Source organism: Triturus cristatus, chromosome 9 (genome assembly GCF_964204655.1).
Source record: "Triturus cristatus chromosome 9, aTriCri1.1, whole genome shotgun sequence".
NCBI classification, from domain to species: domain Eukaryota; kingdom Metazoa; phylum Chordata; class Amphibia; order Caudata; family Salamandridae; genus Triturus; species Triturus cristatus.
Window position 1 is genome coordinate 270,105,205 of NC_140592.1, and position 26,925 is coordinate 270,132,129.

Sequence of the window (26,925 nt, forward strand, 5' to 3'; positions counted from 1 at the left end):
GGTCATGCTTGGGGTGGCTACTAGCGTGGAACATCCCTGCAGACCCAAGGCTGATTCTCCTACATGGCACAGAAGACATCGGGGGGGAACTGATATAAACAACACCTGCTATTCTTGGGTCTTGCAGTTGCCAAGCGCGACGTCTCACAACACTGAAAGGCAGCATCCCCACCCAGTTTAGGTAATTGGAAAAAAGCCATGGATAGATGCCTGTCGGCTGAAGTGGCCGTATTTCAACCACAGGGTTGTCCGCAAAAGCATGGGAAGATCTGGGCGGGCTGGGCCACATACCGTGGCATCGATGTATCCCTCCTGGGGCCTCCGGTTTCCCGGGACCCGATTGACAGGCTGTTGGTAAGCAACTCACAGGTATAATGTAATAGTGTTGCGCAAAGGCAAATGAGCACGTTTGCATAATGTTTCCGTAAGGTGTGTGGTGCGTGGTTTGGGGAGGAGGGTGGGGGGTTTTGGTCTGATGTTTGTAGACCCTCATTGGGGATTATAGTTGGTGCCAAGAAATTCTACAATATGCCTTTTACATGTATGATGCTTGCTGGGCTTCGCACATATGGCTTTTTGGAAAATCAAAAAAAAACAGAGTAAAACAAAGGCATTTTACATTGAAAGGGGCAATATTTGATGCTGTACATATTTTTTAAAAAAAATGCAGACACTCAGAACATTTTTCACAGAAGCCTCATGGAATGCATCTTGTATAGAGTGGATCAAGATTGGGGTTGCAGAAGTGGATATCCTTTACATAGTGTGATGCCTTTGCTTGTTGTACCTCATTTTTAGGTCACGCCTAAGACAGCACATTTACTGTTGTGAGACATATTGTTAGCTTGCAATGGACTTGGAGCATGCCTATTTTTTACAATTGGTTTGCCTCATTGTCATTCATTTGTTTGCTTTTTAGTTGATGGCTTCTGTGGGCTTTATTTCCTCATTGTAAGTTTGTCCCACCCCTTGAGCACAGATGAATTACTGTGTCCTTAGACTACACGTTTTATGTGTATTTTTTAGTGTTACTTTTTTCTTTTTAGTTACACACTCTTTAAAAAGAAATGTGTGTTTTCCAGCTATCCCTGCATCTCCTTGGTGCTCTATCGTACCATTTCCTATCCATCTCAGCTCAGTTAGTAAAATACAACAAAAGCATTAGCATCATTTTGTGGGTGCGCGCAGGCATGGCGTGCATGCCTACAAAAGGATGTGGCTACCTGCGTCAAAGGTTTTTGTTGGTTTTTTGTGTGTATTTTGTTAGCCATGCTGCACAGCATCAGTGAAGCTGTGCAGCATGGCTAAAACTCATTGGCAAAGCCAGTAGGGGCCAAAGTAACACCTATTGACTTTGCCATTGCTTGTTTATAGTTTTTAAGCCTTCTTAGGCATATTTCTTTCAGAATACATTTCTCTGTTAGCTTCTAATGTAAGGGCAGTTGCAGTAGAATGTGCATTATGCTTTGAAGACTTTGTATGGCAGATGGGGTGTCTGTATTCAACCCTCATGTTATTGAGAATTGTGTTTGGTGATCTAGAGGGAATTTTATCCTTATACGGTCTTTTGTCTGCAATAGGAAGGTGATGATAAATCGTGAAATTAATTTTGATATTAATGTGTGATTGAGTCTTAACTAAGAAGCATTTGGATGGGAGAAATAGACATTCACTCTTCTGGGGGTAAAAAGGGTCTCCTAGGGTTCTGTTTTTGATGAGTTAATTATCTTCTGTAATAACAAAGTCTGCATGGTGAAGGGTCTGCATTTATATTCAGCAAATGTATTTAGATTCCATCTAAAATCTCCAGGAGAGTAGATCTTTTGGCAACATCATATCATGTTGTTACCTAAAGCTTCTGTGACCCATACTGTTCATTTGAAGAGTAAAATTAGGCTTTCCTTGATTTAATTCCCCTGGAACTTGACAAAAACATATCTTGCTTCTAATATTGGAATTTTAATCACTTTCTTTTCTTTTGGTGCAGGCTGTAAAGGCACTTGTCATAATGCTACATCGACAGTGGCTGAAAGTGAGAAGACCTGAAAACAAGCTTTGTGGATTTCAGAAAAAAGCAGTTCAGTTTTTACGCGACACTCTGTTGTTGCTGCATAGCCTCTCTCAAAAAGATAAAACCTTTAATGAACATTGCATGGAGGTTCTTCATCAGTATGACCAAGCAGTGCCTGGTATCCGAGCTATCTTCCGGAAATTACCTGACTTAAAGGAGAGCGAAGGTAATTTTTTTGTGCTGAATATAATGTCTGCATAACACATTGTATAACAAAGGCTGTCTGAACAAGTATCTTCAGTTTGGTATATATTCTGGATTCAAGTAGGGTTACCTAAAACGTTTATTACTTTCAGCCATGGACTGGACCTGGGAACGCAATTGAGTGCTTGGGCTTCCCTTCTGGTTCAGGGGCAGGAAGCGACAGCTAGTGTGAGTTTTCTTCACTTCATGGATCCGACAGATGGTGAGAAGAGCTAGAGTACGTAGATATCACAACAAGGAGCTAGGTAGCGAGCTAGGGCTGGTGGACCCCCACTTTCTCCCAGCAAAGGGTGTGCGGCTGCTTCTAGAGTAAGGTGTATTGCACACCATAAACCCTAGATCATAGCCTGTACGAATGGCTAAACTTCCTACTTTGGACTGAGGGTGGAGGATTGCAGCTTCACTTCATGAAGCAATGGTTTGGCAAACAGGGCGAGTAGTCCTCCTTTCATGGACTGAAGATAGGAATTCACGTTATGGCTAGGGAAAAGGGAACGCAGTTAAGTTGTTCACCCCTTAGGGATATTGATTCTTGATAGTGATCTAAATATCTCAGAATCCACAGTTCTTTAGGTTTAAATTGTTTCTGTTAGTGTCCCAGAACAAAGTGCATTCATCATAAGCATAGTATGTACACTACACCATTATAGCATAGCAAAGTCCTAACTTAAGTGTCGATTCCAACAATAAAATGGCGCCTGTGGAAAACCTTCAAATATGTCTGCAACTGGCTGTGTAGGGCTTTAAGGGAGAATAACAACTTGAAGTAGAGCCATAAAAATAATCCGCCTCTTATGCCCAAAGGTAGACGGGTTATCTCCTATCTCCAACCCTTGTATCCATTCTTCCAACAGAGGGCTCCTTGTTTGCTGATTGTCCTACTCCTCCCATCGATTAAGATGACCAGTCATCTCAGTCCACCAGAGTCAGATGGCAAGTTCTCCGAAAGCTTCCTGGCCGTGTCCACCTGCAAGAAAATATACTTCTTCCCAGCCACCCTAGTCGCACTAGATAAACCATAAAAGCTGTGATTCCTTTCTCTGCCACACTTTTTCACCACCAGTTACCCCCTTTTTCTTGGCCAACTTCCCAGGACTAAGGTTGAGGAAACGAAGGAGGCTGTTCTTTCACTGGTATTGCTCTGTTCTTTTTTACAGCAGCACTCAACATTCTATCCCTCCATTCAGTCATTAAAAGAGTGATCAACACCTTTCCTGTACATGCAGTGTTGTCACCTTACCAGTTTCGAGGTATCTTGTATGCTCTCACGGAAGACAACTCAGAAATTGTCCTTTAATGCTGCTGCCTGGGTATCACCGGAAACCCCATCACTCAAGTGTATACCACTTTGTTGATTGTCAAGGCACTCAAATATGGTTTCGGGTGGGGAAATCGCTTCGATCACATTTGAGTGGAAACCGGATGTGCCTTTCACAGCATTGAAGGTCTCTTGAGACTGTTCTTCAACATGTATTCTTCTTTTTGCAGTCTCCTGTTCCCTCTCAATCCCTGACTCTGTCAAACCTTTCAATTGACCTTTTACGATTTTCTCTGTGTCTGTATACTGGCTGATTGTTCAGCTGGCTCCTTTTAGTTGACAGAACGTAAGAGCATAATTTCACCTGGCGAAGGTGGCCACCTCATAAATTGAAATCTTCCTTGCATGTCTCCTGTCATCCATCTTTGCTAGCACATAAACAGTAAATATGGACGCTGTTAGGCTGCCGGGGCGATCTCAATGTCTCCGTAGGCTTAGATCCCAGCTCACCACATGCTGCTGGCCATTTCATGAGAGATCCCCTTGGGCCCGAGACGTTGCCCCTGCACTTGGAGGATTCCTCTAGTCCTGTCCCTGCCTTGCCCTCTTGTCAGTGAGCTGGGATGGTTTCACCCAGGCCACCAGGTCTCTCGCTCTCTGCACAGTCAATAGAGGGTTGCCACAGACAGCTGACCTTCTCTCATTAATCAGTGTGGAGGTGCCACTGTTCTTCCCAGACAGATGGCACAGGACATGGATCTCTTCTAATAGGCTTTTTAATAGGCTTCCAGGGCCACCCAGTTCAGCCGCAGTGCAATCGGCTGCTCTTAACGCATTCCCATTCCGGCTCCGAGAGGTTGGAGGCCCCAGGAGCAACACTGGTGAGCTGTAGATCGTGGACCTTGGCAAGATAACTCTGAAGGCGTCGCCTTGCTCACCCTCAAGCACTGCACCATCCACAATTTATTAAATGGATGGAAAGAAAGAAAGCACATAATGCAAAGAGTGAAAGGGCATCTGTCTGGGAGAGAACAGATCCGGAGAACAGAGCATCTTTAGGTAGGGTAAATGATGTAATAAGGTGCAAGGTGTGCCTGCGTATTTGATGGGGAAGAGCACAAGATTGAATAGAACGGAAGAGGATACAATAGGGACTGAGTGGGAGTAAAGAAGAGATATCCGAATTTAAAGGTGCATGTTGGGGGAGCATGTGAATTTAGAGACTGCACAGTGGGAAACATCACATCAGTTGAGACTCCAGAAGAGGGGGAGAGAGCTCAAGACTGGGGAGTTAACCCCTTCGCTGCTAGGCCTTTTCCCCTCCTGTGCTAAAGCCTTTTTTGGGCTATTTGGGGTAGTGCGCGCTTAGGCCTCTGTAACTTTTTGACCACATTAGGTATCCACGCCAAATTTGCGTCCTTTTCTTCCAACATCTTGGGGATTCTAAAGGTACCCAGGGTTTGTGGATTCTCCTAGAGGGTTCCCAGAAATTAGTCAAAATACAGCAATTTTTTTTTTTTTGTGAAAAATGGGAAAAACGGACTGCAAATGAAAGCTTCTGGGTTTTTCTCTGCAAATGGTATCAAAAAAGGGTTTGTGGGGCTGAAATCACCATTTCTCCAGCTTTTAGGGAATGACAGAATTTTGTTAGAAAACCAACATTTTTTACACAGTTTTGGCATTTTTCAGGGACATACCCTATTTTTGCTATTTTTTGTGCTTTCAACCTCCTTCCAGTTAACGGTAGAAATGGGTACAAAAACAATAATGGATCCTGGAAAGCTATACATTTTTGAAAAGTAGACAAAATTCTGAATTCAGCAAGGGGTCATTTGTGTAGATCCATCAAGGTTTCTTTATAGAAATTTACAGGTAAATATAGGAAAAATTAAAAATTTGTTGAAAAAAGCAGCCTTTTGACTCAACGTTTTCACCTGTAACTTCTTCGAATTATGACATCTCTTTGAAAGCAATGTACCGTTACATCCGGTACACCTTCCTGGTTGTGGGGACATATAGGACTTGTAGGTTCACCAAGAGCCCAACGAACCCAGAGTAGAAAACTGAGCAGCATTTTGTAATGTTTTTTTTTTTGGTCCAGGTATATAGCAATTATTGTGGGAAAATGTATACATGGAAAAATCGGTATGAAAGTCACCTATGTATTTCTGAAATGGGAACAAATTACAGAGTTTAGAAACAGTGCATATTTGCACATTTTCGAAATTGGTAATACTCATATTTGCATGACAATTATTGGTCATTTTTCAAAATGACTTTTTTTTTAGACAATGTCTTTCATTTGGAAGGGAGAAATGCATCAAAAATCAATAGGTAATAACAGTTGCTTTACAAATTTGAACTACCCTAAGTCTCCCGATAAAAATGGTACCTCACTTGTGTGGGTAGGCATAGTGCCCACGACAGGAAGTGGCTCAAAACCTAAGGTGAACGCACCACATTTTCACACTGAAAATTTACACTTTATTTGCGAAGAGTCTAGCTGTAGTTTTTGAACCCTAGCCCTGCCGGCACCTAGGGAAACCTAGCAAACCTATACATTTTTGAAAACTAGACACCCAGGGGAATCCAGGATGGGGTGACTTGACTGCCTCCCACCATGGTCTGTTACACAGAATCCCTTGCAAACGTAAAAAATTGACAAAAAAAACACATATTCCCCACATTTCTGTGATGGAAAGTTCTGGAATCTGCGTGGATCCACAAATTTCCACCCACCCCTCGTTCCCCAAAGTCCTACGAGAAAAATGGTACCTCACTTGTGCGGGTCGGCCTAGTGCCCGCGACAGGAAACGGCGCAAAACGCAACGTGGTTTTGCAGTGAAAAATGACCCTTTTTTTGGCAAAGTGACTAGCTGTAGATTTTGAACCCTAGCCCTGCCAGCACCTAGGGAAAACTAGCAAACCTATACATTTTTGAAAACTAGACACCCAGGGGAATCCAGGATGGGGTGACTTGACTGCCTCCCACCATGGTCTGTTACCCAGAATCCCTTGCAAACGTAAAAAATTGACAAAAAAAACACATTTTCCCCACATTTCTGTGATGCAAAGCTCTGGAATCTGCGTGGATCCACAAATTTCCACCCACCCCGCGTTCCCCAAAGTCCTACGAGAAAAATGGTACCTCACTTGTGCGGGTCGGCCTAGTGCCCGCGACAGGAAACGGCGCAAAACGCAACGTGGTTTTGCAGTGAAAAATGACCTTTTTTTTGGCAAAGTGACTAGCTGTAGATTTTGAACCCTAGCCCTGCCGGCACCTAGGGAAACCTAGCAAACCTATACATTTTTGAAAACTAGACACCCTGGGGAATCCAGGATGGGGTGACTTGACTGCCTCCCACCATGGTCTGTTACCCAGAATCCCTTGCAAACGTAAAAAATTGACAAAAAAAACACATTTTCCCCACATTTCTGTGATGGAAAGTTCTGGAATCTGCGTGGATCCACAAATTTCCACCCACCCCGCGTTCCCCAAAGTCCTACGAGAAAAATGGTACCTCACTTGTGCGGGTCGGCATAGTGCCCGAGACAGGAAACGGCGCAAAACGCAACGTGGTTTTGCAGTGAAAAATGACCCTTTTTTTGGCAAAGTGACTAGCTGTAGATTTTGAACCCTAGCCCTGCCGGCACCTAGGGAAACCTAGCAAACCTATACATTTTTGAAAACTAGACACCCTGGGGAATCCAGGATGGGGTGACTTGACTGCCTCCCACCATGGTCTGTTACCCAGAATCCCTTGCAAACGTAAAAAATTGACAAAAAACACATTTTCCCCACATTTCTGTGATGGAAAGTTCTGGAATCTGCGTGGATCCACAAATTTCCACCCACCCCGCGTTCCCCAAAGGCCTACGAGAAAAATGGTACCTCACTTCTGCGGGTCGGCCTAGTGCCCGCAACAGGAAACGGCGCAAAACGCAACGTGGTCACACCTCAATTTTGCAGTGAAAAATGACCCTTTTTTGGCAAAGTGACTAGCTGTAGATTTTGAACCCTAGCCCTGCCGGCACCTAGGGAAACCTAGCAAACCTATACATTTTTGAAAACTAGACACCCTGGGGAATCCAGGATGGGGTGACTTGACTGCCTCCCACCATGGTCTGTTACCCAGAATCCCTTGCAAACGTAAAAAATTGACAAAAAAACACATTTTCCCCACATTTCTGTGATGGAAAGTTCTGGAATCTGCGTGGATCCACAAATTTCCACCCACCCCGCGTTCCCCAAAGTCCTACGAGAAAAATGATACCTCACTTGTGCGGGTCGGCCTAGTGCCCGCGACAGGAAACGGCGCAAAACACAACGTGGTTTTGCAGTGAAAAATGACCCTTTTTTGGCAAAGTGACTAGCTGTAGATTTTGAACCCTAGCCCTGCCGGCACCTAGGGAAACCTAGCAAACCTATACATTTTTGAAAACTAGACACCCAGGGGAATCCAGGATGGGGTGACTTGACTGCCTCCCACCATGGTCTGTTACCCAGAATCCCTTGCAAACGTAAAAAATTGACAAAAAAAACACATTTTCCCCACATTTCTGTGATGCAAAGTTCTGGAATCTGCGTGGATCCACAAATTTCCACCCACCCCGCGTTCCCCAAAGTCCTACGAGAAAAATGGTACCTCACTTGTGCGGGTCGGCCTAGTGCCCGCGACAGGAAACGGCGCAAAACGCAACGTGGTTTTGCAGTGAAAAATGACCCTTTTTTTGGCAAAGTGACTAGCTGTAGATTTTGAACCCTAGCCCTGCCGGCACCTAGGGAAACCTAGCAAACCTATACATTTTTTAAAACTAGACACCCAGGGGAATCCAGGATGGGGTGACTTGACTGCCTCCCACCATGGTCTGTTACCCAGAATCCCTTGCAAACGTACAAAATTGACAAAAAAAACACATTTTCCCCACATTTCTGTGATGCAAAGCTCTGGAATCTGCGTGGATCCACAAATTTCCACCCACCCCGCGTTCCCCAAAGTCCTACGAGAAAAATGGTACCTCACTTGTGCGGGTCGGCATAGTGCCCGCGACAGGAAACGGTGCAAAACGCAACGTGGTTTTGCAGTGAAAAATGACCCTTTTTTTGGCAAAGTGACTAGCTGTAGATTTTGAACCCTAGCCCTGCCGGCACCTAGGGAAACCTAGCAAACCTATACATTTTTGAAAACTAGACACCCAGGGGAATTCAGGATGGGGTGACTTGACTGCCTCCCACCATGGTCTGTTACCCAGAATCCCTTGCAAACGTAAAAAATTGACCAAAAAAACACATTTTCCCCACATTTCTGTGATGGAAAGTTCTGGAATCTGCGTGGATCCACAAATTTCCACCCACCCCGCGTTCCCCAAAGTCCTACGAGAAAAATGGTACCTCACTTGTGCGGGTCGGCCTAGTGCCCGCGACAGGAAACGGCGCAAAACGCAACGTGGTTTTGCAGTGAAAAATGACCCTTTTTTTGGCAAAGTGACTAGCTGTAGATTTTGAACCCTAGCCCTGCCGGCACCTAGGGAAACCTAGCAAACCTATACATTTTTGAAAACTAGACACCCTGGGGAATCCAGGATGGGGTGACTTGACTGCCTCCCACCATGGTCTGTTACCCAGAATCCCTTGCAAACGTAAAAAATTGACAAAAAAAAACACATTTTCCCCACATTTCTGTGATGGAAAGTTCTGGAATCTGCGTGGATCCACAAATTTCCACCCACCCCGCGTTCCCCAAAGTCCTACGATAAAAATGGTACCTCACTTGTGCGGGTCGGCCTAGTGCCCGCGACAGGAAACGGCGCAAAACGCAACGTGGTTTTGCAGTGAAAAATGACCCTTTTTTTGGCAAAGTGACTAGCTGTAGATTTTGAACCCTAGCCCTGCCGGCACCTAGGGAAACCTAGCAAACCTATACATTTTTGAAAACTAGACACCCAGGGGAATCCAGGATGGGGTGACTTGACTGCCTCCCACCATGGTCTGTTACCCAGAATCCCTTGCAAACGTAAAAAATTGACAAAAAAAAACACATTTTCCCCACATTTCTGTGATGGAAAGTTCTGGAATCTGCGTGGATCCACAAATTTCCACCCACCCCGCGTTCCCCAAAGTGCTACGAGAAAAATGGTACCTCACTTGTGCGGGTCGGCCTAGTGCCCGCGACAGGAAACGGCGCAAAACGCAACGTGGTTTTGCAGCGAAAAATGACCCTTTTTTTGGAAAAGTGACTCGCTGTAGATTTTGAACCCTAGCCCTGCCGGCACCTAGGGAAACCTAGCAAACCTATACATTTTTGAAAAGTAGACACCCAGGGGAATCCAGGATGGGGTGACTTGACTGCCTCCCACCATGGTCTGTTACCCAGAATCCCTTGCAAACGTAAAAAATTGACCAAAAAAAACACATTTTCCCCACATTTCTGTGATGGAAAGTTCTGGAATCTGCGTGGATCCACAAATTTCCACCCACCCTGCGTTCCCCAAAGTCCTACGAGATAAATGGTACCTCACTTGTGCGGGTCGGCATAGTGCCCGTGACAGGAAACGGCGCAAAACACAACGTGGTTTTGCAGTGAAAAATGACCCTTTTTTTGGCAAAGTGACTAGCTGTAGATTTTGTACCCTAGCCCTGCCGGCACCTAGGGAAACCTAGCAAACCTATACATTTTTGAAAACCAGACACCCAGAGGAATCCAGGATGGGGTGACTTGACTGCCTCCCACCATGGTCTGTTACCCAGAATCCCTTGCAAACGTAAAAAATTGACAAAAAAAACACATTTTGCCCACATTTCTGTGATGGAAAGTTCTGGAATCTGCGTGGATCCACAAATTTCCACCCACCCCGCGTTCCCCAAAGTCCTACGAGAAAAATGGTACCTCACTTGTGCGGGTCGGCATAGTGCCCGCGACAGGAAACGGCGCAAAACGCAACGTGGTTTTGCAGTGAAAAATGACCCTTTTTTTGGCAAAGTGACTAGCTGTAGATTTTGAACCCTAGCCCTGCCGGCACCTAGGGAAACCTAGCAAACCTATACATTTTTGAAAACTAGACACCCAGGGGAATCCAGGATGGGGTGACTTGACTGCCTCCCACCATGGTCTGTTACCCAGAATCCCTTGCAAACGTAAAAAATTGACAAAAAAAAACACATTTTCCCCACATTTCTGTGATGGAAAGTTCTGGAATCTGCGTGGATCCACAAATTTCCACCCACCCCGCGTTCCCCAAAGTCCTACGAGAAAAATGGTACCTCACTTGTGCGGGTCGGCCTAGTGCCCGCGACAGGAAACGGCGCAAAACGCAACGTGGTTTTGCAGCGAAAAATGACCCTTTTTTTGGCAAAGTGACTAGTTGTAGATTTTGAACCCTAGCCCTGCCGGCACCTAGGGAAACCTAGCAAACCTATACATTTTTGAAAACTAGACACCCAGGGGAATCCAGGATGGGGTGACTTGACTGCCTCCCACCATGGTCTGTTACCCAGAATCCCTTGCAAACGTAAAAAAATTGACAAAAAAAACACATTTTCCCCACATTTCTGTGATGGAAATTTCTGGAATCTGCGTGGATCCACAAATTTCCACCCACCCCGCGTTCCCCAAAGTCCTACGAGAAAAATGGTACCTCACTTGTGCGGGTCGGCCTAGTGCCCGCGACAGGAAACGGCGCAAAACGCAACGTGGTTTTGCAGCGAAAAATGACCCTTTTTTTGGCAAAGTGACTAGCTGTAGATTTTGAACCCTAGCCCTGCCGGCACCTAGGGAAACCTACCAAACCCACGCATTTCTGAAAACTAGACACCCGGCGGCTTCCAGGGAGGTATGGCTTGCGTGGATCCCCCAACGTTTCCTTACCCAGAATCCCCTGCAAACCTCAATTTTTGCTCAAAAAATCACTTTTTTCACACATTTTGGGGTGGGAAAGTAGTGGTATCACCGGGCTCACACAAATTTACCACCACCCAGCGTTCCCCCAGGTCTCCCGGTAAAAATGGTGCCTCACTTGTGTGGGAGGCCCAAGTACCCGCGGCAGGCAAGGGCCCAAAACGTAGTGAGGCGACATCAAAATGGCCTATCGCCAAACCACCTGGTTTTGCAAGGGGGGTCACTTTGGTTTTTGGCCCGGTGCGCGGCGGCCATCTAGGGAAACCTACCAAACCCACGCATTTCTGAAAACTAGACACCCGGTGGCTTCCAGGGAGGTATGGCTTGCGTGGATCCCCCAACGTTTCCTTACCCAGAATCCCCTGCAAACCTCAATTTTTGCTCAAAAAATCACTTTTTTCACACATTTTGGGGTGGGAAAGTAGTGGCATCACCGGGCTCACACAAATTTACCACCACCCAGCGTTCCCCCAGGTCTCCCGGTAAAAATGGTGCCTCACTTGTGTGGGAGGCCCAAGTACCCGCGGCAGGCAAGGGCCCAAAACGTAGTGAGGCGACATCAAAATGGCCTATCGCCAAACCACCTGGTTTTGCAAGGGGGGTCACTTTGGTTTTTGGCCCGGTGCGCGGCGGCCATCTAGGGAACCCTACCAAACCCACGCATTTCTGAAAACTAGACACCCGGCGGCTTCCAGGGAGGTATGGCTTGCGTGGATCCCCCAACGTTTCCTTACCCAGAATCCCCTGCAAACCTCAATTTTTGCTCAAAAAATCACTTTTTTCACACATTTTGGGGTGGGAAAGTAGTGGCATCACCGGGCTCACACAAATTTACCACCACCCAGCGTTCCCCCCCAGGTCTCCCGGTAAAAATGGTGCCTCACTTGTGTGGGAGGCCCAAGTACCCGCGGCAGGCAAGGACAACAAACGTAGTGAGGCGACATCAAAATGGCCTATCCCAAATGTCGCCTCACTACGTTTGTTGTCCTTGCCTGCTGCGGGTACTTGTGCCTCCCACACAAGTGAGGCACCATTTTTACCGGGAGACGTGGGGGAACGCTGGGTGGTGGTAAATTTGTGTGAGCCCGGTGATGCCACTACTTTCCCACCCCAAAATGTGTGAAAAAAGTGATTTTTTGAGCAAAAATTGAGGTTTGCAGGGGATTCTGGGTAAGGAAACGTTGGGGGATCCACGCAAGCCATACCTCCCTGGAAGCCGCCGGGTGTCTAGTTTTCAGAAATGCGTGGGTTTGGTAGGTTTCCCTAGATGGCCGCCTCTCACCGGGCCAAAAACCAAAGTGACCCCCCTTGCAAAACCAGGTGGTTTGGCGATAGGCCATTTTAATGTCGCCTCACTACGTTTGTTGTCCTTGCCTGCCGCGGGTACTTGGGCCTCCCACACAAGTGAGGCACCATTTTTACCGGGAGACCTGGGGGAACGCTGGGTGGTGGTAAATTTGTGTGAGCCCGGTGATGCCACTACTTTCCCACCCCAAAATGTGTGAAAAAAGTGATTTTTTGAGCAAAAATTGAGGTTTGCAGGGGATTCTGGGTAAGGACACGTTGGGGGATCCACGCAAGCCATACCTCCCTGGAAGCCGCCGGGTTTCTAGTTTTCAGAAATGCGTGGGTTTGGTAGGTTTCCCTAGATGGCCGCCGCGCACCGGGCCAAAAACCAAAGTGACCCCCCTTGCAAAACCAGGTGGTTTGGCGATAGGCCATTTTGATGTCGCCTCACTACGTTTTGGGCCCTTGCCTGCCGCGGGTACTTGGGCCTCCCACACAAGTGAGGCACCATTTTTACCGGGAGACCTGGGGGAACGCTGGGTGGTGGTAAATTTGTGTGAGCCCGGTGATGCCACTACTTTCCCACCCCAAAATGTGTGAAAAAAGTGATTTTTTGAGAAAAAATTGAGGTTTGCAGGGGATTCTGGGTAAGGAAACGTTGGGGGATCCACGCAAGCCATACCTCCCTGGAAGCCGCCGGGTGTCTAGTTTTCAGAAATGCGTGGGTTTGGTAGGGTTCCCTAGATGGCCGCCGCGCACCGGGCCAAAAACCAAAGTGACCCCCTTGCAAAACCAGGTGGTTTGGCGATAGGCCATTTTGATGTCGCCTCACTACGTTTTGGGCCCTTGCCTGCCGCGGGTACTTGGGCCTCCCACACAAGTGAGGCACCATTTTTACCGGGAGACCTGGGGGAACGCTGGGTGGTGGTAAATTTGTGTGAGCCCGGTGATGCCACTACTTTCCCACCCCAAAATGTGTGAAAAAAGTGATTTTTTGAGCAAAAATTGAGGTTTGCAGGGGATTCTGGGTAAGGAAACGTTGGGGGATCCACGCAAGCCATACCTCCCTGGAAGCCGCCGGGTGTCTAGTTTTCAGAAATGCGTGGGTTTGGTAGGGTTCCCTAGATGGCCGCCGCGCACCGGGCCAAAAACCAAAGTGACCCCCCTTGCAAAACCAGGTGGTTTGGCGATAGGCCATTTTGATGTCGCCTCACTACGTTTTGGGCCCTTGCCTGCCGCGGGTACTTGGGCCTCCCACACAAGTGAGGCACCATTTTTACCGGGAGACCTGGGGGAACGCTGGGTGGTGGTAAATTTGTGTGAGCCCGGTGATGCCACTACTTTCCCACCCCAAAATGTGTGAAAAAAGTGATTTTTTGAGCAAAAATTGAGGTTTGCAGGGGATTCTGGGTAAGGAAACGTTGGGGGATCCACGCAAGCCATACCTCCCTGGAAGCCGCCGGGTGTCTAGTTTTCAGAAATGCGTGGGTTTGGTAGGTTTCCCTAGATGGCCGCCGCGCACCGGGCCAAAAACCAAAGTGACCCCCCTTGCAAAACCAGGTGGTTTTGCGATAGGCCATTTTGATGTCGCCTCACTACGTTTTGGGCCCTTGCCTGCCGCGGGTACTTGGGCCTCCCACACAAGTGAGGCACCATTTTTACCGGGAGACCTGGGGGAACGCTGGGTGGTGGTAAATTTGTGTGAGCCCGGTGATGCCACTACTTTCCCACCCCAAAATGTGTGAAAAAAGTGATTTTTTGAGCAAAAATTGAGGTTTGCAGGGGATTCTGGGTAAGGAAACGTTGGGGGATCCACGCAAGCCATACCTCCCTGGAAGCCGCCGGGTGTCTAGTTTTCAGAAATGCGTGGGTTTGGTAGGTTTCCCTAGATGGCCGCCGAGCCCTGGGCAAAAAACCAAAGTAACCCCCCTTGCAAAACCAGATTAACTATTGTTACTACAGCGTGAGAATTTAGGAATAATACTGCAAAGAAAATGTGGCAGACAGTTTGAGGTTTACAGGACAATGGGGATAAAAAATATTTTTCAATTCACTAGAGAGACATCACCATGAACTCCCAAGGGTTTTCGACAATATCTACAGTTGGTGGGTTATTCTTACATGGAAAGTGTACCTTGGCAGAGAAACTAAAGACAAAGATTCCTGCACAACCAGCTATTCCTCAAACACACACACATACTGGTTGGATTTGGCACGAGGGCGAGTCATGGTTCAGTGTATTAAATTTTATTAACAAGAGATTTCACAAAAATGAAATGCACTGTCAATAATTAAATTCACAAAAAACCAAACCAATGACTCGCAGCTCGTGAGCTGTAAAGCCACGTCAAGGCACCAACCACTTTACAGGCCATTCACACACCTTTCATACGTGATACAAACAAGACCATTCGCACCACCAGGTACAAAAGCAACACAGTACAAAAATCACCAAAAAGGGACAAGGTACACCCTGCTTCAGAAAGACAAATATTACTGCACAGCCAACTAACCCGCAAGCACACACACATACTGGTTGGATTTGGCACGAGGGTGAGTGATGGTTCAGTAGATAAAATTGTATTAGCAAGTGATTTCACAAAACATGAAATGCACTGGTAATAATTGAAAGGGCGAGAAACTGAACCATTGACTCACAGCTCGTGAGCTGTAAAGCCACGACAAGGCACCAACCTCTTTACAGGCCATTCATACACCTTTCATACGTGTGAGACATACAAAACCATTCACACCGCCAGCCGCGGGCCCATCACATAACAAAACTCACACCAGCACACAGCGCCATTCAAGGGCCCATCACTTTCACACGCCCACAATCCAGACACAGCAACTACACAGGCTGAAGGATTGCGTGGAGTGGCACTCAGCTAGCAGTGTGTGTAGTGACCAGCAGAAAGTCACTACTCACACACAGCCAGCCAAGCACCAGTCGACACACACCGCTAGCCAAACGCCAGTCCACGCACACCGCTAGCCAAGCGCCAGTCCAGGCACACCGCCATCCAATCGCCAGTCCAGGCACACCGGCAGCCAATCGCCAATCCACCTACACCGCCAGCCAAGCTCCAGTCCACGGACACCACCAGCCAAGCACCAGTCCGCACACACCACCAGTCCACGCACACCGCCAGCCAAGTACCAGTCCACGCACACCGCCAGCCAAGCACCATTCCACGCACACCGCCAGCCAAGCACCATTCCACGCACACCGCCAGCCAAGCTCCAGTCCACGCACACCACCAGACAAGCTCCAGTCCACGGACACCACCAGCCAAGCTCCAGTCCACGGACATCACCAGCCAAACACCAGCCCGCACACACCACCAGTCCACACACACCGCCAGCCAAGTACCAGTCCACGCACACCGCCAGCCAAGCACCATTCCACGCACACCGCCAGCCAAGCACCATTCCACGCACACCGCCAGCCAAGCACCATTCCACGCACACCACCAGCCACGCACCAGTCCACGCACACCGCCAGTCCATGCACACCGCCAGTCAACGCACACCGTCAGCCAAGCACCATTCCACGCACACCACCAACCAAGTGCCAGTCCACACACACCAACAGCCAAGCGCAAGCCTACACACACCGCCATCACATTTTGGATTTTTTTAGAAAAAAATAAAAACACAAACAAATTGCAAATAGATACAAATCTTCTAACAGAAAATCAGCAACTAAATACATTGCACTAACACCAACCTTGAAACAGAATCATATTTTCCAAAGAATACAGACAAGGCAGTTCACTTTACCACTCATGAATGTTCCCAGAAATTTTTACGCGTGTGGTACGCTCTGAAACAAGCAGAGAGACACAGTGCAGGATGAGAGGGACAATCGGGGCAGTACATACGACTCTCCTTCCGCAAACCTCTTCGCCAACAGACTCTACATCTCCTACTGGGAAAATCCTTTGCGGGTGTGGGAGGAATGTGATCTGGAAAGTGGCGTTCTTTCAATCTAGCAACATCCTCCACCAGTCCAACTCTAGGAACACTTGCCTGTTCCACTACAACAAGGCTGCCTATTACAGACTCCTGAAACTTAGCAAAAGTCATCTTTGACTCAGGGCAAGAATCCTGGAACACAACAAAAGCATTAAACATTGCCAAGTGGAAAAGATGGATAGCCAACTTCTTGTACCAAATGTAAGCCTTACGAAGAGCAGTGTAAGGTTCCAACCTCTGATCTACTCTGTCAACACCACCCATGTGCCTATTATAGTCTAAAATGCACACAGGTTTGCGCGCTTCAGCGACCTGACCCCAAACAGTCACAGGTGCAGTGCTTTCATCATGGATGGAAGTCAGCATGTAGACATCTCTCCTGTCTGTAAACTTCACAGCAAGAAGCTCCTGGCAATGCAACGCACTGCACTGTCCCCGCACAAGCTTTTGACAAACAAGTTCTTTCGGAAAACCTTTACGGTTACAGCGGATTGTGCCACAAGCAAAAGTGTCCACTTTGGCCAATTCCCTGAACAACCGCACACCAGTGTAGAAGTTATCTACATATAAATGGTGGCCTTTGTTAAAAAATCCTCTACCAAGTTCCCATACAATTTTCTCAGTCACTCCAAAAGTGGACGGACAACCAGGGAGGTTAAACCTAGATTCCTTACCGGTGTACACCCTGAAATTAGAGACATATCCAGTCCTACTGTCACACAGCATATACAGCTTTATTCCATAGCGTGCCCTCTTACTAGGAATGTATTGCCTAAAAACCAAGCGGCCCTTGAACAACACCAAAGACTCATCCACTGCAATTTCTCTACCAGGGGCATAAATCTCAGAAAATCGATCAACAAAGTGATCAAGGACAGGCCTAATCTTAAAAAGACGGTCACAATCAGGGTGATCTCGTGGCAACGCTAAACCATTATCAACAAAGTGCATCATCCGAAGCAGAAGCAAATACCTGTCACGAGTCATGACTGCCGGAAAAAGAGACGTTGCCATCAAGGGACTGCTAGACCAATATGAAGCCAATGATGGCTTCCTTAGCAAGCCCATCAAAAAAGTTAAACCCAAGAACTTCTTCATCTCTTCAACATTTGTGGGAGTCCACCGGGTAGCTCTAGAGTGTGGCTTAAGACTGGCACTGTTGTCCCTCAAAAACTGTTCGGCATACAAATTAGTCTGCTCAACAATCTCTGCCAAAAACACATCGTCCATAAACAACTGAAAAAAATTTACAGGCAAAAAGTTCTCAGTATTCACTCTAGACCCTGGAACACCAGTAAACTCTGGAAATTCCGGCTGCACCATGCCAGGGGCAACCCAGAGGTCATCACTTTCAACGGGAAGACTTGCAGCCCCAGGCTGCAGCCCAGATGCCTCTTGCCGCACTATCGGCACATCAGTCTCCTCCTCTAACACAGGCACTTCATCCGCACTAAGAGTATCTTCATCATCCGATGACTCCATACGGAGAGACAACTCACTGCCAGAATCGTCCCCTGCCTCCTCTCCCTCAGATGCAGAGTCAGTCTCTGAACCAATATCAGAGGAAGACTCAAACAGCAAACCAACAACCTGCTGAGCAGTCATCCTGCGGCTAGCCATTATACTTACTAAGATAGAAGACTGCACAAACAAGTCAACAACAACCAACAATGTGCAAACAAAGTAAGTAAAGAAATGTGTACCTTTATCACAAAGATCAATGTACTCAAAAACTATACAATCCAATTACAAGAGACAGCTGCACTCACCAGAAACCAACTCTGCAGTGACACAGCAAAAACCAACGATATCAAACTAGAAAGAAGAAAAAAAAACAAATTACTCACAAGACAACAAAATACACATCGAGCACCAATGCAAAAAGTTTTTGACACTCAAAAACCAAACATACTGCTATTATTACACCATTTGCAAAACAGGCAGAGAAATCAAACACATTTACATTGTACAAAAATAAGTCTCTTACCAAACTACACAAACAGCAGAACCACCAGTCACAACACTGCAACGTGAAATGAAGAAAAGCCTTCACCTAGAACAAAAAAGTAAACAAAAAAAAACATTACAATTGGAATTCACAAAAAATATAACAATAAACATTATAACATGCTATGTCACTACCCAAATGGTCAATCGGGTTGTGTGCCAGAAAACAAATTACACCCTGGAAGCGAGGGGTCACTTCTATTTTTATTTGAACTAATTCCCTGGTGTCTAGTGGCCTTTTCTGCCCCCCCCCTGGGAGCAGAAACGGCGAAAAAATAAAACCGATCTGCCCCCAGAGGGGGCAGAAAAATCTACAAAATAATTAGGGGCCCAAGGAAGCGACCCTTGCCCAAGGGGTCGCTTCCTACAACAAAAATTAGATCCCTGGTGTCTAGTGGGCTTTTCTGCCCCCCCCCCCCCCCCCCTGGGAGCAGAAACGGCAAAAAAATAACACCGATCTGCCCCCAGAGGGGGCAGAAAAGTCTTATAATAATATATGGCCCCCAGGAAGCGACCCTTACCCAAGGGGTCGCTTCCAAAATAAAATAAAACACATCCCTGGTGTCTAGTGGGGCATCCCTGCTCCACGATCGCGACGCTGTGCGCGATCGTGGAGCAGGAATGCCCTGTATTGAGACATCAGGGGAGAGGAAATACTCTTTCCTCTCCCCCGATGCCTCAATTCGCTCTGAAAGGCCCCCGCCGCCCCACCGGAACACACAAGACTCACCTACTCGCTGTGGACGCCTGGAAGCAAATGGCTTCCAGGCGTCCGAGCACTTCCTGATGACGCCGGCGTGCGCTGTGCGCGCTGACGTCACCAGGAAGCGTGGGGGGGCTCGGGGGTGGCAGCGGAAACTCTTCCGCTGCCATCCCCGTCTGTGGGGGCACGATCGATGCCCCAGGGGGGGAGCGCCAGCGCTTCCCCCAGGGGCTGTCCTCATGACGGAGCGGTTCCGTCATGAGCACAGCCCAACTGATGCTCATGACGGAACCGCTCCGTCATGAGCATCGAAGGGGTTAAAGGACCAAAAGGATTAAACTAATCTAGGGTGGGAGAGCGAATACTAACACAGTCTGAGAATAGCATAGTTTAGAGCAGGGGTTTCCACCTGGTCGATTGCGAGCTACCAGTAGCTCTCATGCCATTTCTGTTCAGCTCCCACATGATAATTGACTGTCAACTGGTTTGACCATATGCAACTGCTAAAATGCTATGGTAGTACTGTAAAAAACAGTGCACCGCTTGCTTTAGGTGGGGCCTGGGAAGCTGACAATGTAGGACCATATAGTCCACACTCCTCAAAAATTATTTGTTTTTCTTTCATTTTCTTTTTCGCTGCTTTTTTGTTTCCTCTGCTTGCTACTTTCTATTTCTCCTTCTCTTCGGTTTATCCTTCAGTTTTGTTATTTACTCCTTTTTACTTCTGTATTCCTGTGCTCTGTCCCCGAATGTCTTTTTTTTTTTTTTTTTTTTTCTTCCCCACTTTCTCTCCTGTCTTTTTTAATTTCTTGTTGTCTGTTTTCTTTCCTTCTCTCCTTTCTTCTACTTCTCTCGCTGGTCTATTTTTTCTCTTCCTCTTATATTCCCTCCAGCCGTCTCACCATACCCTCCTTTCCCGATTTTCTCTTTCGCTTTGGTTTTTTTTTCTTGCCCTTCTTTTCTACCTTTCCTTCTCGACCTGTACACTACTGGCTCTCCTTTCCTCTGTCCTTCACTTTTTCTTTCTGAAATGTTCTTTTCTTGTTTCAGTCTTAACTTTTTCTACCTTTTTCTATTTGCCTCTCCTTTTACTTCCTTTCTTTTTTTTTTTTTACACCTTTTTGCTTTTCTCGTTTATTGGTTCTTTTTGTTTAGCTTCTGTATCTTTTTGTTTTTTTATTCTTTCTCTGTTATCTGCCTTCTCGCGTATCTTTTTTTCTCTTGTCCTTTTTTCTTTCTTCTTCCCTCTATCATGCTGTCCTTCACCCCATCTCTCCCCCCCCCCCCTTCCATTCTCTCACATCCACTCCCCTTTCTCACTGCTTTTCTCTTTTGTATCCTTCTCTCTTTCACTGGCTTTGTCCATTCCTTTCTTTTCTTCCATGCATTTATCTCCTCCTCTTAGTTTCTTTCTCTTTTTCTCTTGTGTTCTTACTCTCCTCCTTTTTCTTCCTCACTTTCCTTTTTCTCCCTTCCTTTTCTTTTTTACCTCTCCTTTCTTTCTCTATCATCTGCCATTGCTATATTCGGTTTTTCTTCTGTTCTTTCTCCCTTTGTTTAATGTTTGCCTAGCTTCTTATTCAATCTCTTCATATGTTAATTGTATTGCCTGACTGTTATAAAGTGTGCTGGCCACTGCCGAGATATGTTTACTTGTAGATGGCTATGAAGTCTGCATAGGCCTCACAGACTGAATTATTGCTTATGGTGCTTTGTGCTCCAATTCGCAAAATGTGCAGTGTCATCTTCTGTATTGCACGGTAATGAGGACACCAGTCTAAAGTAGACTCGCACCTCTGAGTGTGATTCATAAACATGGAACAAAACTGATCCTGGGGACCCCACAAGAACATTTGCTATACCTCATATGGCATACATACTGTATATTCACTATAGTAATACAGGGATAATCTAGAGGTGGTGTTTTCAGTTACGTGGACTTTATGTACTGTTATCTAACACACACATATATTAGACGGTAGCTCATGATGCTTTTTAGTGACCAGAAGTAGCTCTCACTACAGAAAAGTTTGGAGACTCCTGGTTTATTGATACAATAAGCAGATGAGGTTGTGGTTGAAAAGAATGTGATGAGAAACCACACAATAATGGCTGCAAAAACACATTGGGCTCAAGTGATCACAGAATGGTTAAAAGCTCAGTATGACGGAGCACTGGGTGGGAGCTAACCACTTTGGAGAGCACAGGATAAGTAAGCACATTTTGAAAGATGGCACAGGAAGAAAGAAAAAGCGGGGTAAAAGGGCAGAGAATGGATGGTATGGGCGAGGAGGCTGGGAGAACACTATGGACATGAGAACACAGATCACATTCCCAGCAGATAATCCAGGAATTTAGAACATGTAGCATGCAATCGGAATGCGCAGTGTAAGAAAAAAGAAAAAATAGGGAAGAGCATAAGATGGGAAGGCTATGTGAAAAGTACTAGATGAGAGCGAGTGCTCAGCACAACCCTTCACAGAAGAGCTCTAGCAAAGGAAAAATTGATGAGAGAACAGGATGATAAAGAACAAGCTGGAATGTGTGAGAGTGTTCATGGAAGAGCAAAGCGTGAGCAAGAGCACAAAGAATAGGGGCGATGAACGGAAGCGTGTAAGCTGAAAGAGTGATCTCCGGATGGGGGAGCACATTATCTGAGAGAGCTCAAAAGTAGAGGATTCAGCGTGGTGGGCTGGAAAACAAATCAGGAGAGAGTAAGAGGAAAGAGGCCAGTAGGTGAGAAGAGCACTGGCTAAGCAAGCACATAATGGAAGATATGAGGATACACAGAATGAGATTATAAGATAGGCTCTGAGCACACAGAAGAGAAGAACACTACAGAATAGTTGAAAGCAGTGGTGGTAAAACGCACATGACTAGAAAACAGGGTGGCAGGCTGCAAGGTGGGGCAGCACACTTGGCAGGAGGAACCTCCGAATTGGGCAGCACACATACGAGGCAGCCAGAGAATGTAAGATCATATGATGACACCCACAATGGGAGATTGCAGTATGTGAGATATAAGATGGGAGAGCTTACGATTGGTATGGGCATTGGATGACAGTTAGTGCATGGGTTGGGAATGCAAAGGGCAATCCTAATGACTGAATGAAGCAGAAGCACATAATGGGGAAGTGTAAAGCACAGAATATAGGAATTCTGGGACCACAGAATGTGTCAGAACAAAAAAGACTGCAGGGCGAGAGAATACAAGCCTAGAGAGCATAGAATTAGGTTCAAGGAGTGGTGCAAATAATGTTGGAGTACCATACGAAAAGAGCACAGGCAGTACAAAAACAAACTGGAAGATGACATGGTAAGACCATAGATTTGTATAGCACAAGGTATGAGGTATAGAGGCAGAGTGGAACACAGTATAGAAGAGCATGAAATAAAAGTGCATGACACGGGAAATAATATGGCAGAACCCTGGATTGGAGACACCTCAGCCTGGGTCCTGGTGCAGAACAGGATAGAGAACTCAGAATTGCAATGGTCACAGATTAAGAGAGCACGTTAAGGGAAGGGTATAGAATGTGAGTCTGGAGAGACACAGAATTATATAGGGCAAAATGGGCTAGTGTATGGGATTGGGTGCCAAGGGGAAGGTCACTAGAAGGTTAAGAGCTTGACAGCATAGCACAGGATGCCCAAAGGTAAGGAATGCAGTACATGATAGAAGAGCACAATAGTTTGAGTAGAAGCTGGCCATCTTACTGACACCAAGCTGCTTGTAGGAATCCCTACGCAACTGCTAAACCTTCAGGCATAATTTATTTCGGCATGTCAGGTTAGAGAAAGGGGATGTCCTAGAAAGATTTTTGTCTGCGTTTGCATCCTGGGGAAAATAGGAGGATGTTAGCGGCCATGCAGCTGGAGTTTTTATTTTATTTTGGGTGTGTTCCAAATTTACATTCGTAAGTGTAATGTGCTGGAGCAATATAAAAACAATGTGTGCTTTCAGCAACTAAAGGGTGGATATGCAGAGGCCAACAGGTCTGAAAAATAAAGACTTGCACTTCTTGCTGAAGCTGAGAGCTGCCCCTTCTGTTGAGGGAGGGTAAGAATGGAGGCATTAGAAGGTGCCTGCCCTGAATTTTCATCTGCTCATAAAGTGGCATAGCTTGGCTACGAAGCAGTGACAATAAAGCGTTGGCAAATCCAGTAGGTGTGGCTTATCACTTTCCCTTGTGGGTTTATGAACTTAGTGAGTTGTTGTATATGTCTTCTGTCACTCATCCTCGCTCGTGTGCATCAATTCATCCACTGTTGACTCGTTCTTACATTCATACACTTACTCATCAACAGTAAAACACACACTCACAAACTGCACAAATCCATGCAAGATAAATTAAAGAATAAAAATAGAAAAATTAAAGCATACCACCGCCTAAATGTTGTGAGCATATGCTTACAATAAAACATCAACTTAAACGTAGCAGCAGGCAGCTGCTGCACTGGTAGTGTACAGTGTATTGTTTTAATTTACAATATGGGCTGCTACCATTGGAAGCCATGTGTTCGTCATCTTGGAGCGCTAAAACAATGATAAACTATGCATAATATAATTCCAAGATGGCCTCTCAGGAAACGCTGCAGAATGACAATGGCATGGAGCATAGTGTATCATTGATGTATCAACCCAAAATGGGTGCTTTAATGCATCTAAATATGGCGGTTTCTTTGAATTTTAAAACTGATAGTCCTGAACAATACCGTTCCAAGATGGCCAACCTTTTAGAAGCAGTGGCCCCGTGGGATGCTCTGCTTTGCAGGTAAAATGAGCGGAGAGCAAGTGGCCTGGTAGCACTATCTGGAGAGCTACAGGATAGCCTGAGAAAATAACTAAAATAATAAAGAAGGAAATAAATTAAACAGGACCTAAAATGAGAAAAATGGAAAACTAAAGAACTGGCCCAAAAGCCCTGATGCTGAAGCACACTCAAGTACTCATTATGAGACGTGCACTTATTATCAGGCAACATGCTGTCACTCACAAAGCCATAGAGCCAGTGGCAGAAGTGGACACACCCATTTCCATATGGTGTAGGCAGTCATTGGCAGAAGCAGAATGTGAATAATACCCAAACAGACTAGTGGCAGATTAGAGCTGACCCGAAACCCCATTAATCATGTAAATGTTTGAATTCAGATTTATATTTCTGTTTCTTTTTCAATTACAAGAGCCAGGCAGACAAGTAAACCTGTCAGGCCCACCTATGCGTGTCTAGTAAGGATTATCGCAGTCATAAAGTGTGTACCCACATCCGTCAAAGGGGCTAACCAACTAATGTAGTCTGTGCGAATCCAAGTAAAAAATACCTGTTTACAGGTGTTAACACAGTGTAATAACAACCCACACTTAAAGTTGTATTTGCTGAAACATAGGCTTTTTGCAATAAATATTCAGGCCAAACTTACTCTGTCTTACTTTTAAATAATGAACTAATCAGACAATTTGACTTAACTGTTCTTAATGACCCAATCCAGTCTGTCCTATGAAGCCGGCATAGAGGGGACTGCTCTAGACTGGATCGCGTCCTACCTTCGAAACAGAACTAATGTCATCCAGATCCCACCTTCCTCGTCCAAACTATACTCCACAAAAGCAGGGGTCCCTCAAGGCTCTATCTCGCCCATGCTTTTCAACATCTACATGAAGTCATCACCAGTACTGATCAATCAATTTCAACTAACGTGCTATAACTATGCAGATGACATGCAAATACTCCTTCAACTGGAATGCCCCAACGACATTGGAAAATCCCCAATTTTCAGTTGTCTCAGAGCCATGGATCAGTAGATGACTTGGAGCCATCTCAAATTGAATGCTTCCAAAACGGAAATACTCACGTGTGGCGATTGGAAACATTATGACCCGCTTGCCGTCTGGCCAGAGGAACTGGGATCACCGCCTAAAGTATCGAAGGAAGTAAGAAACCTTAGAATTACCATGGACTCCAAGCTATCGATGAATACCCAAGTGGACAAACTAGCAGGATCAAGCTTTGTCACTATAAAAACCCTGCAACTAATTTTCCCTCATTTGGGAATTCCACACAAGGTCCAAGCTACCATCTCCCTTGTTCTGTCCAAACTCGATTACGCCAATGGCCTCTACCGCGGATCACCTTTAACGACCATGGAAAGACTATAACTGATTCAGAACTCGGCTGCCAGTCTACTCTTGCATATCAAACCACGAGACCACATCTCACCTGCCTTGAAAGCCCTGCATTGGTTACCGGTTGCCAGAAGATCCATGTTCAAGCTGCTTCGTATCACCCACACAGCAATACATGGAATGAGACCGCTCTCCATCAGGAATAAAATCACCAAACACATTCAACAAAGGAACCTCTGCTCTAAAGGGGCACCTCGCCTCAAAATCCCAAGCTACAAGGAAATCCTTTTCTGTTCAAGCAGCCAATCTATGGAACTCTTTACACCCCCCCCCCCCCCCCCCCACCCACCCACCCCACATAAGATCCACGGAGAGCCACCTTCTCCTCAGAAAGCTACTGCAGAATTGGCTCTTACCCACATAAGCACCATACGCAAACAGCAATTTATCGCATTTTCCCTCTGTATATAAGCATTTATTTTCACTATAGATATGTACCTATCTTTATGCATTGGTTCGTATAAACATGTAGAATAATGATGTTGTTTGAATTTTTACAAAAATAATAATTAAAGTAAAATAGCACTTGAAAAACGGAGTTTATCTGGTGCATCTTTGGTCTACATGTACTTGCTTCCATCGTGCATCTATGTACCTTCCATGTACTTGGATCTGTGTGTTTGTTACTTTTCTCCTGAAAAAGCATATCCAGTGCACTACCCTATTTCTCATCCATGTACCTCTATCAATGTCTTTAATCTACATATAGTTACCTCCTTTATGCATCTATATACTTTCAATGTACTTATGGATCTGTATATTTATCACTTTCTTCTAATTTTGCATTTCGAATGCACTGCCTAATTTCTCAGCCTACACTTCTATCAATATATCTTCTAGCCCAACTTTCTGACTCATCTCAAACTTTTCTACTACTCTTTCCAAAGTACTACCCTATTTCTCACCCTATACATCTATCAATATATCCTCTACATCCACTCTCTCATTTATCCCAAACCCCATACCACTACTATGATCCCCAAAATAACGCTTTCTAGGCTCTCCCCTACTCTACCCCTCCTTACATCATCTGACACCTTTTACTGTACCGATCCCCCAAAACAAACCTTTATAAACTCTTCACTCTGGCTCTTCCCCTCCACAACCCCTTTTCACTCATCCAAAAGCCTCCACCTACTGCTAAGACCTCCAAAAAAAAAAAGAAATGCCTAAATCCTTCACTCTTCTATCCCTCCACCATACTTTTCATTCAAAATAAGACTAACATGGGAGGAGCCTAGCGCGCAACCAAGATGGCCGCGTAGGTGCGAGGCTCCCGAGGACCTCCGCAACCTCCTACGTTTATCCTGTCTTCATCCTGCATCGGTTGAGGGGACT

General features: G+C 45.9%; 1 protein-coding gene across 2 annotated transcripts in view; it reads left to right on the forward strand.

The window, feature by feature from the left end:
* The window catches only part of ATRIP (ATR interacting protein), a 277,614-nt gene that overhangs the window by 227,689 nt on the left and 23,000 nt on the right, over positions 1-26,925 (forward strand). For both annotated transcript variants that reach the window (XM_085624893.1, XM_085624892.1), the window contains exon 13: positions 1,988-2,237. In XM_085624893.1, coding sequence (XP_085481019.1) covers positions 1,988-2,237 — 250 coding nt within the window. The remainder of the gene's footprint in view (positions 1-1,987; positions 2,238-26,925) is intronic.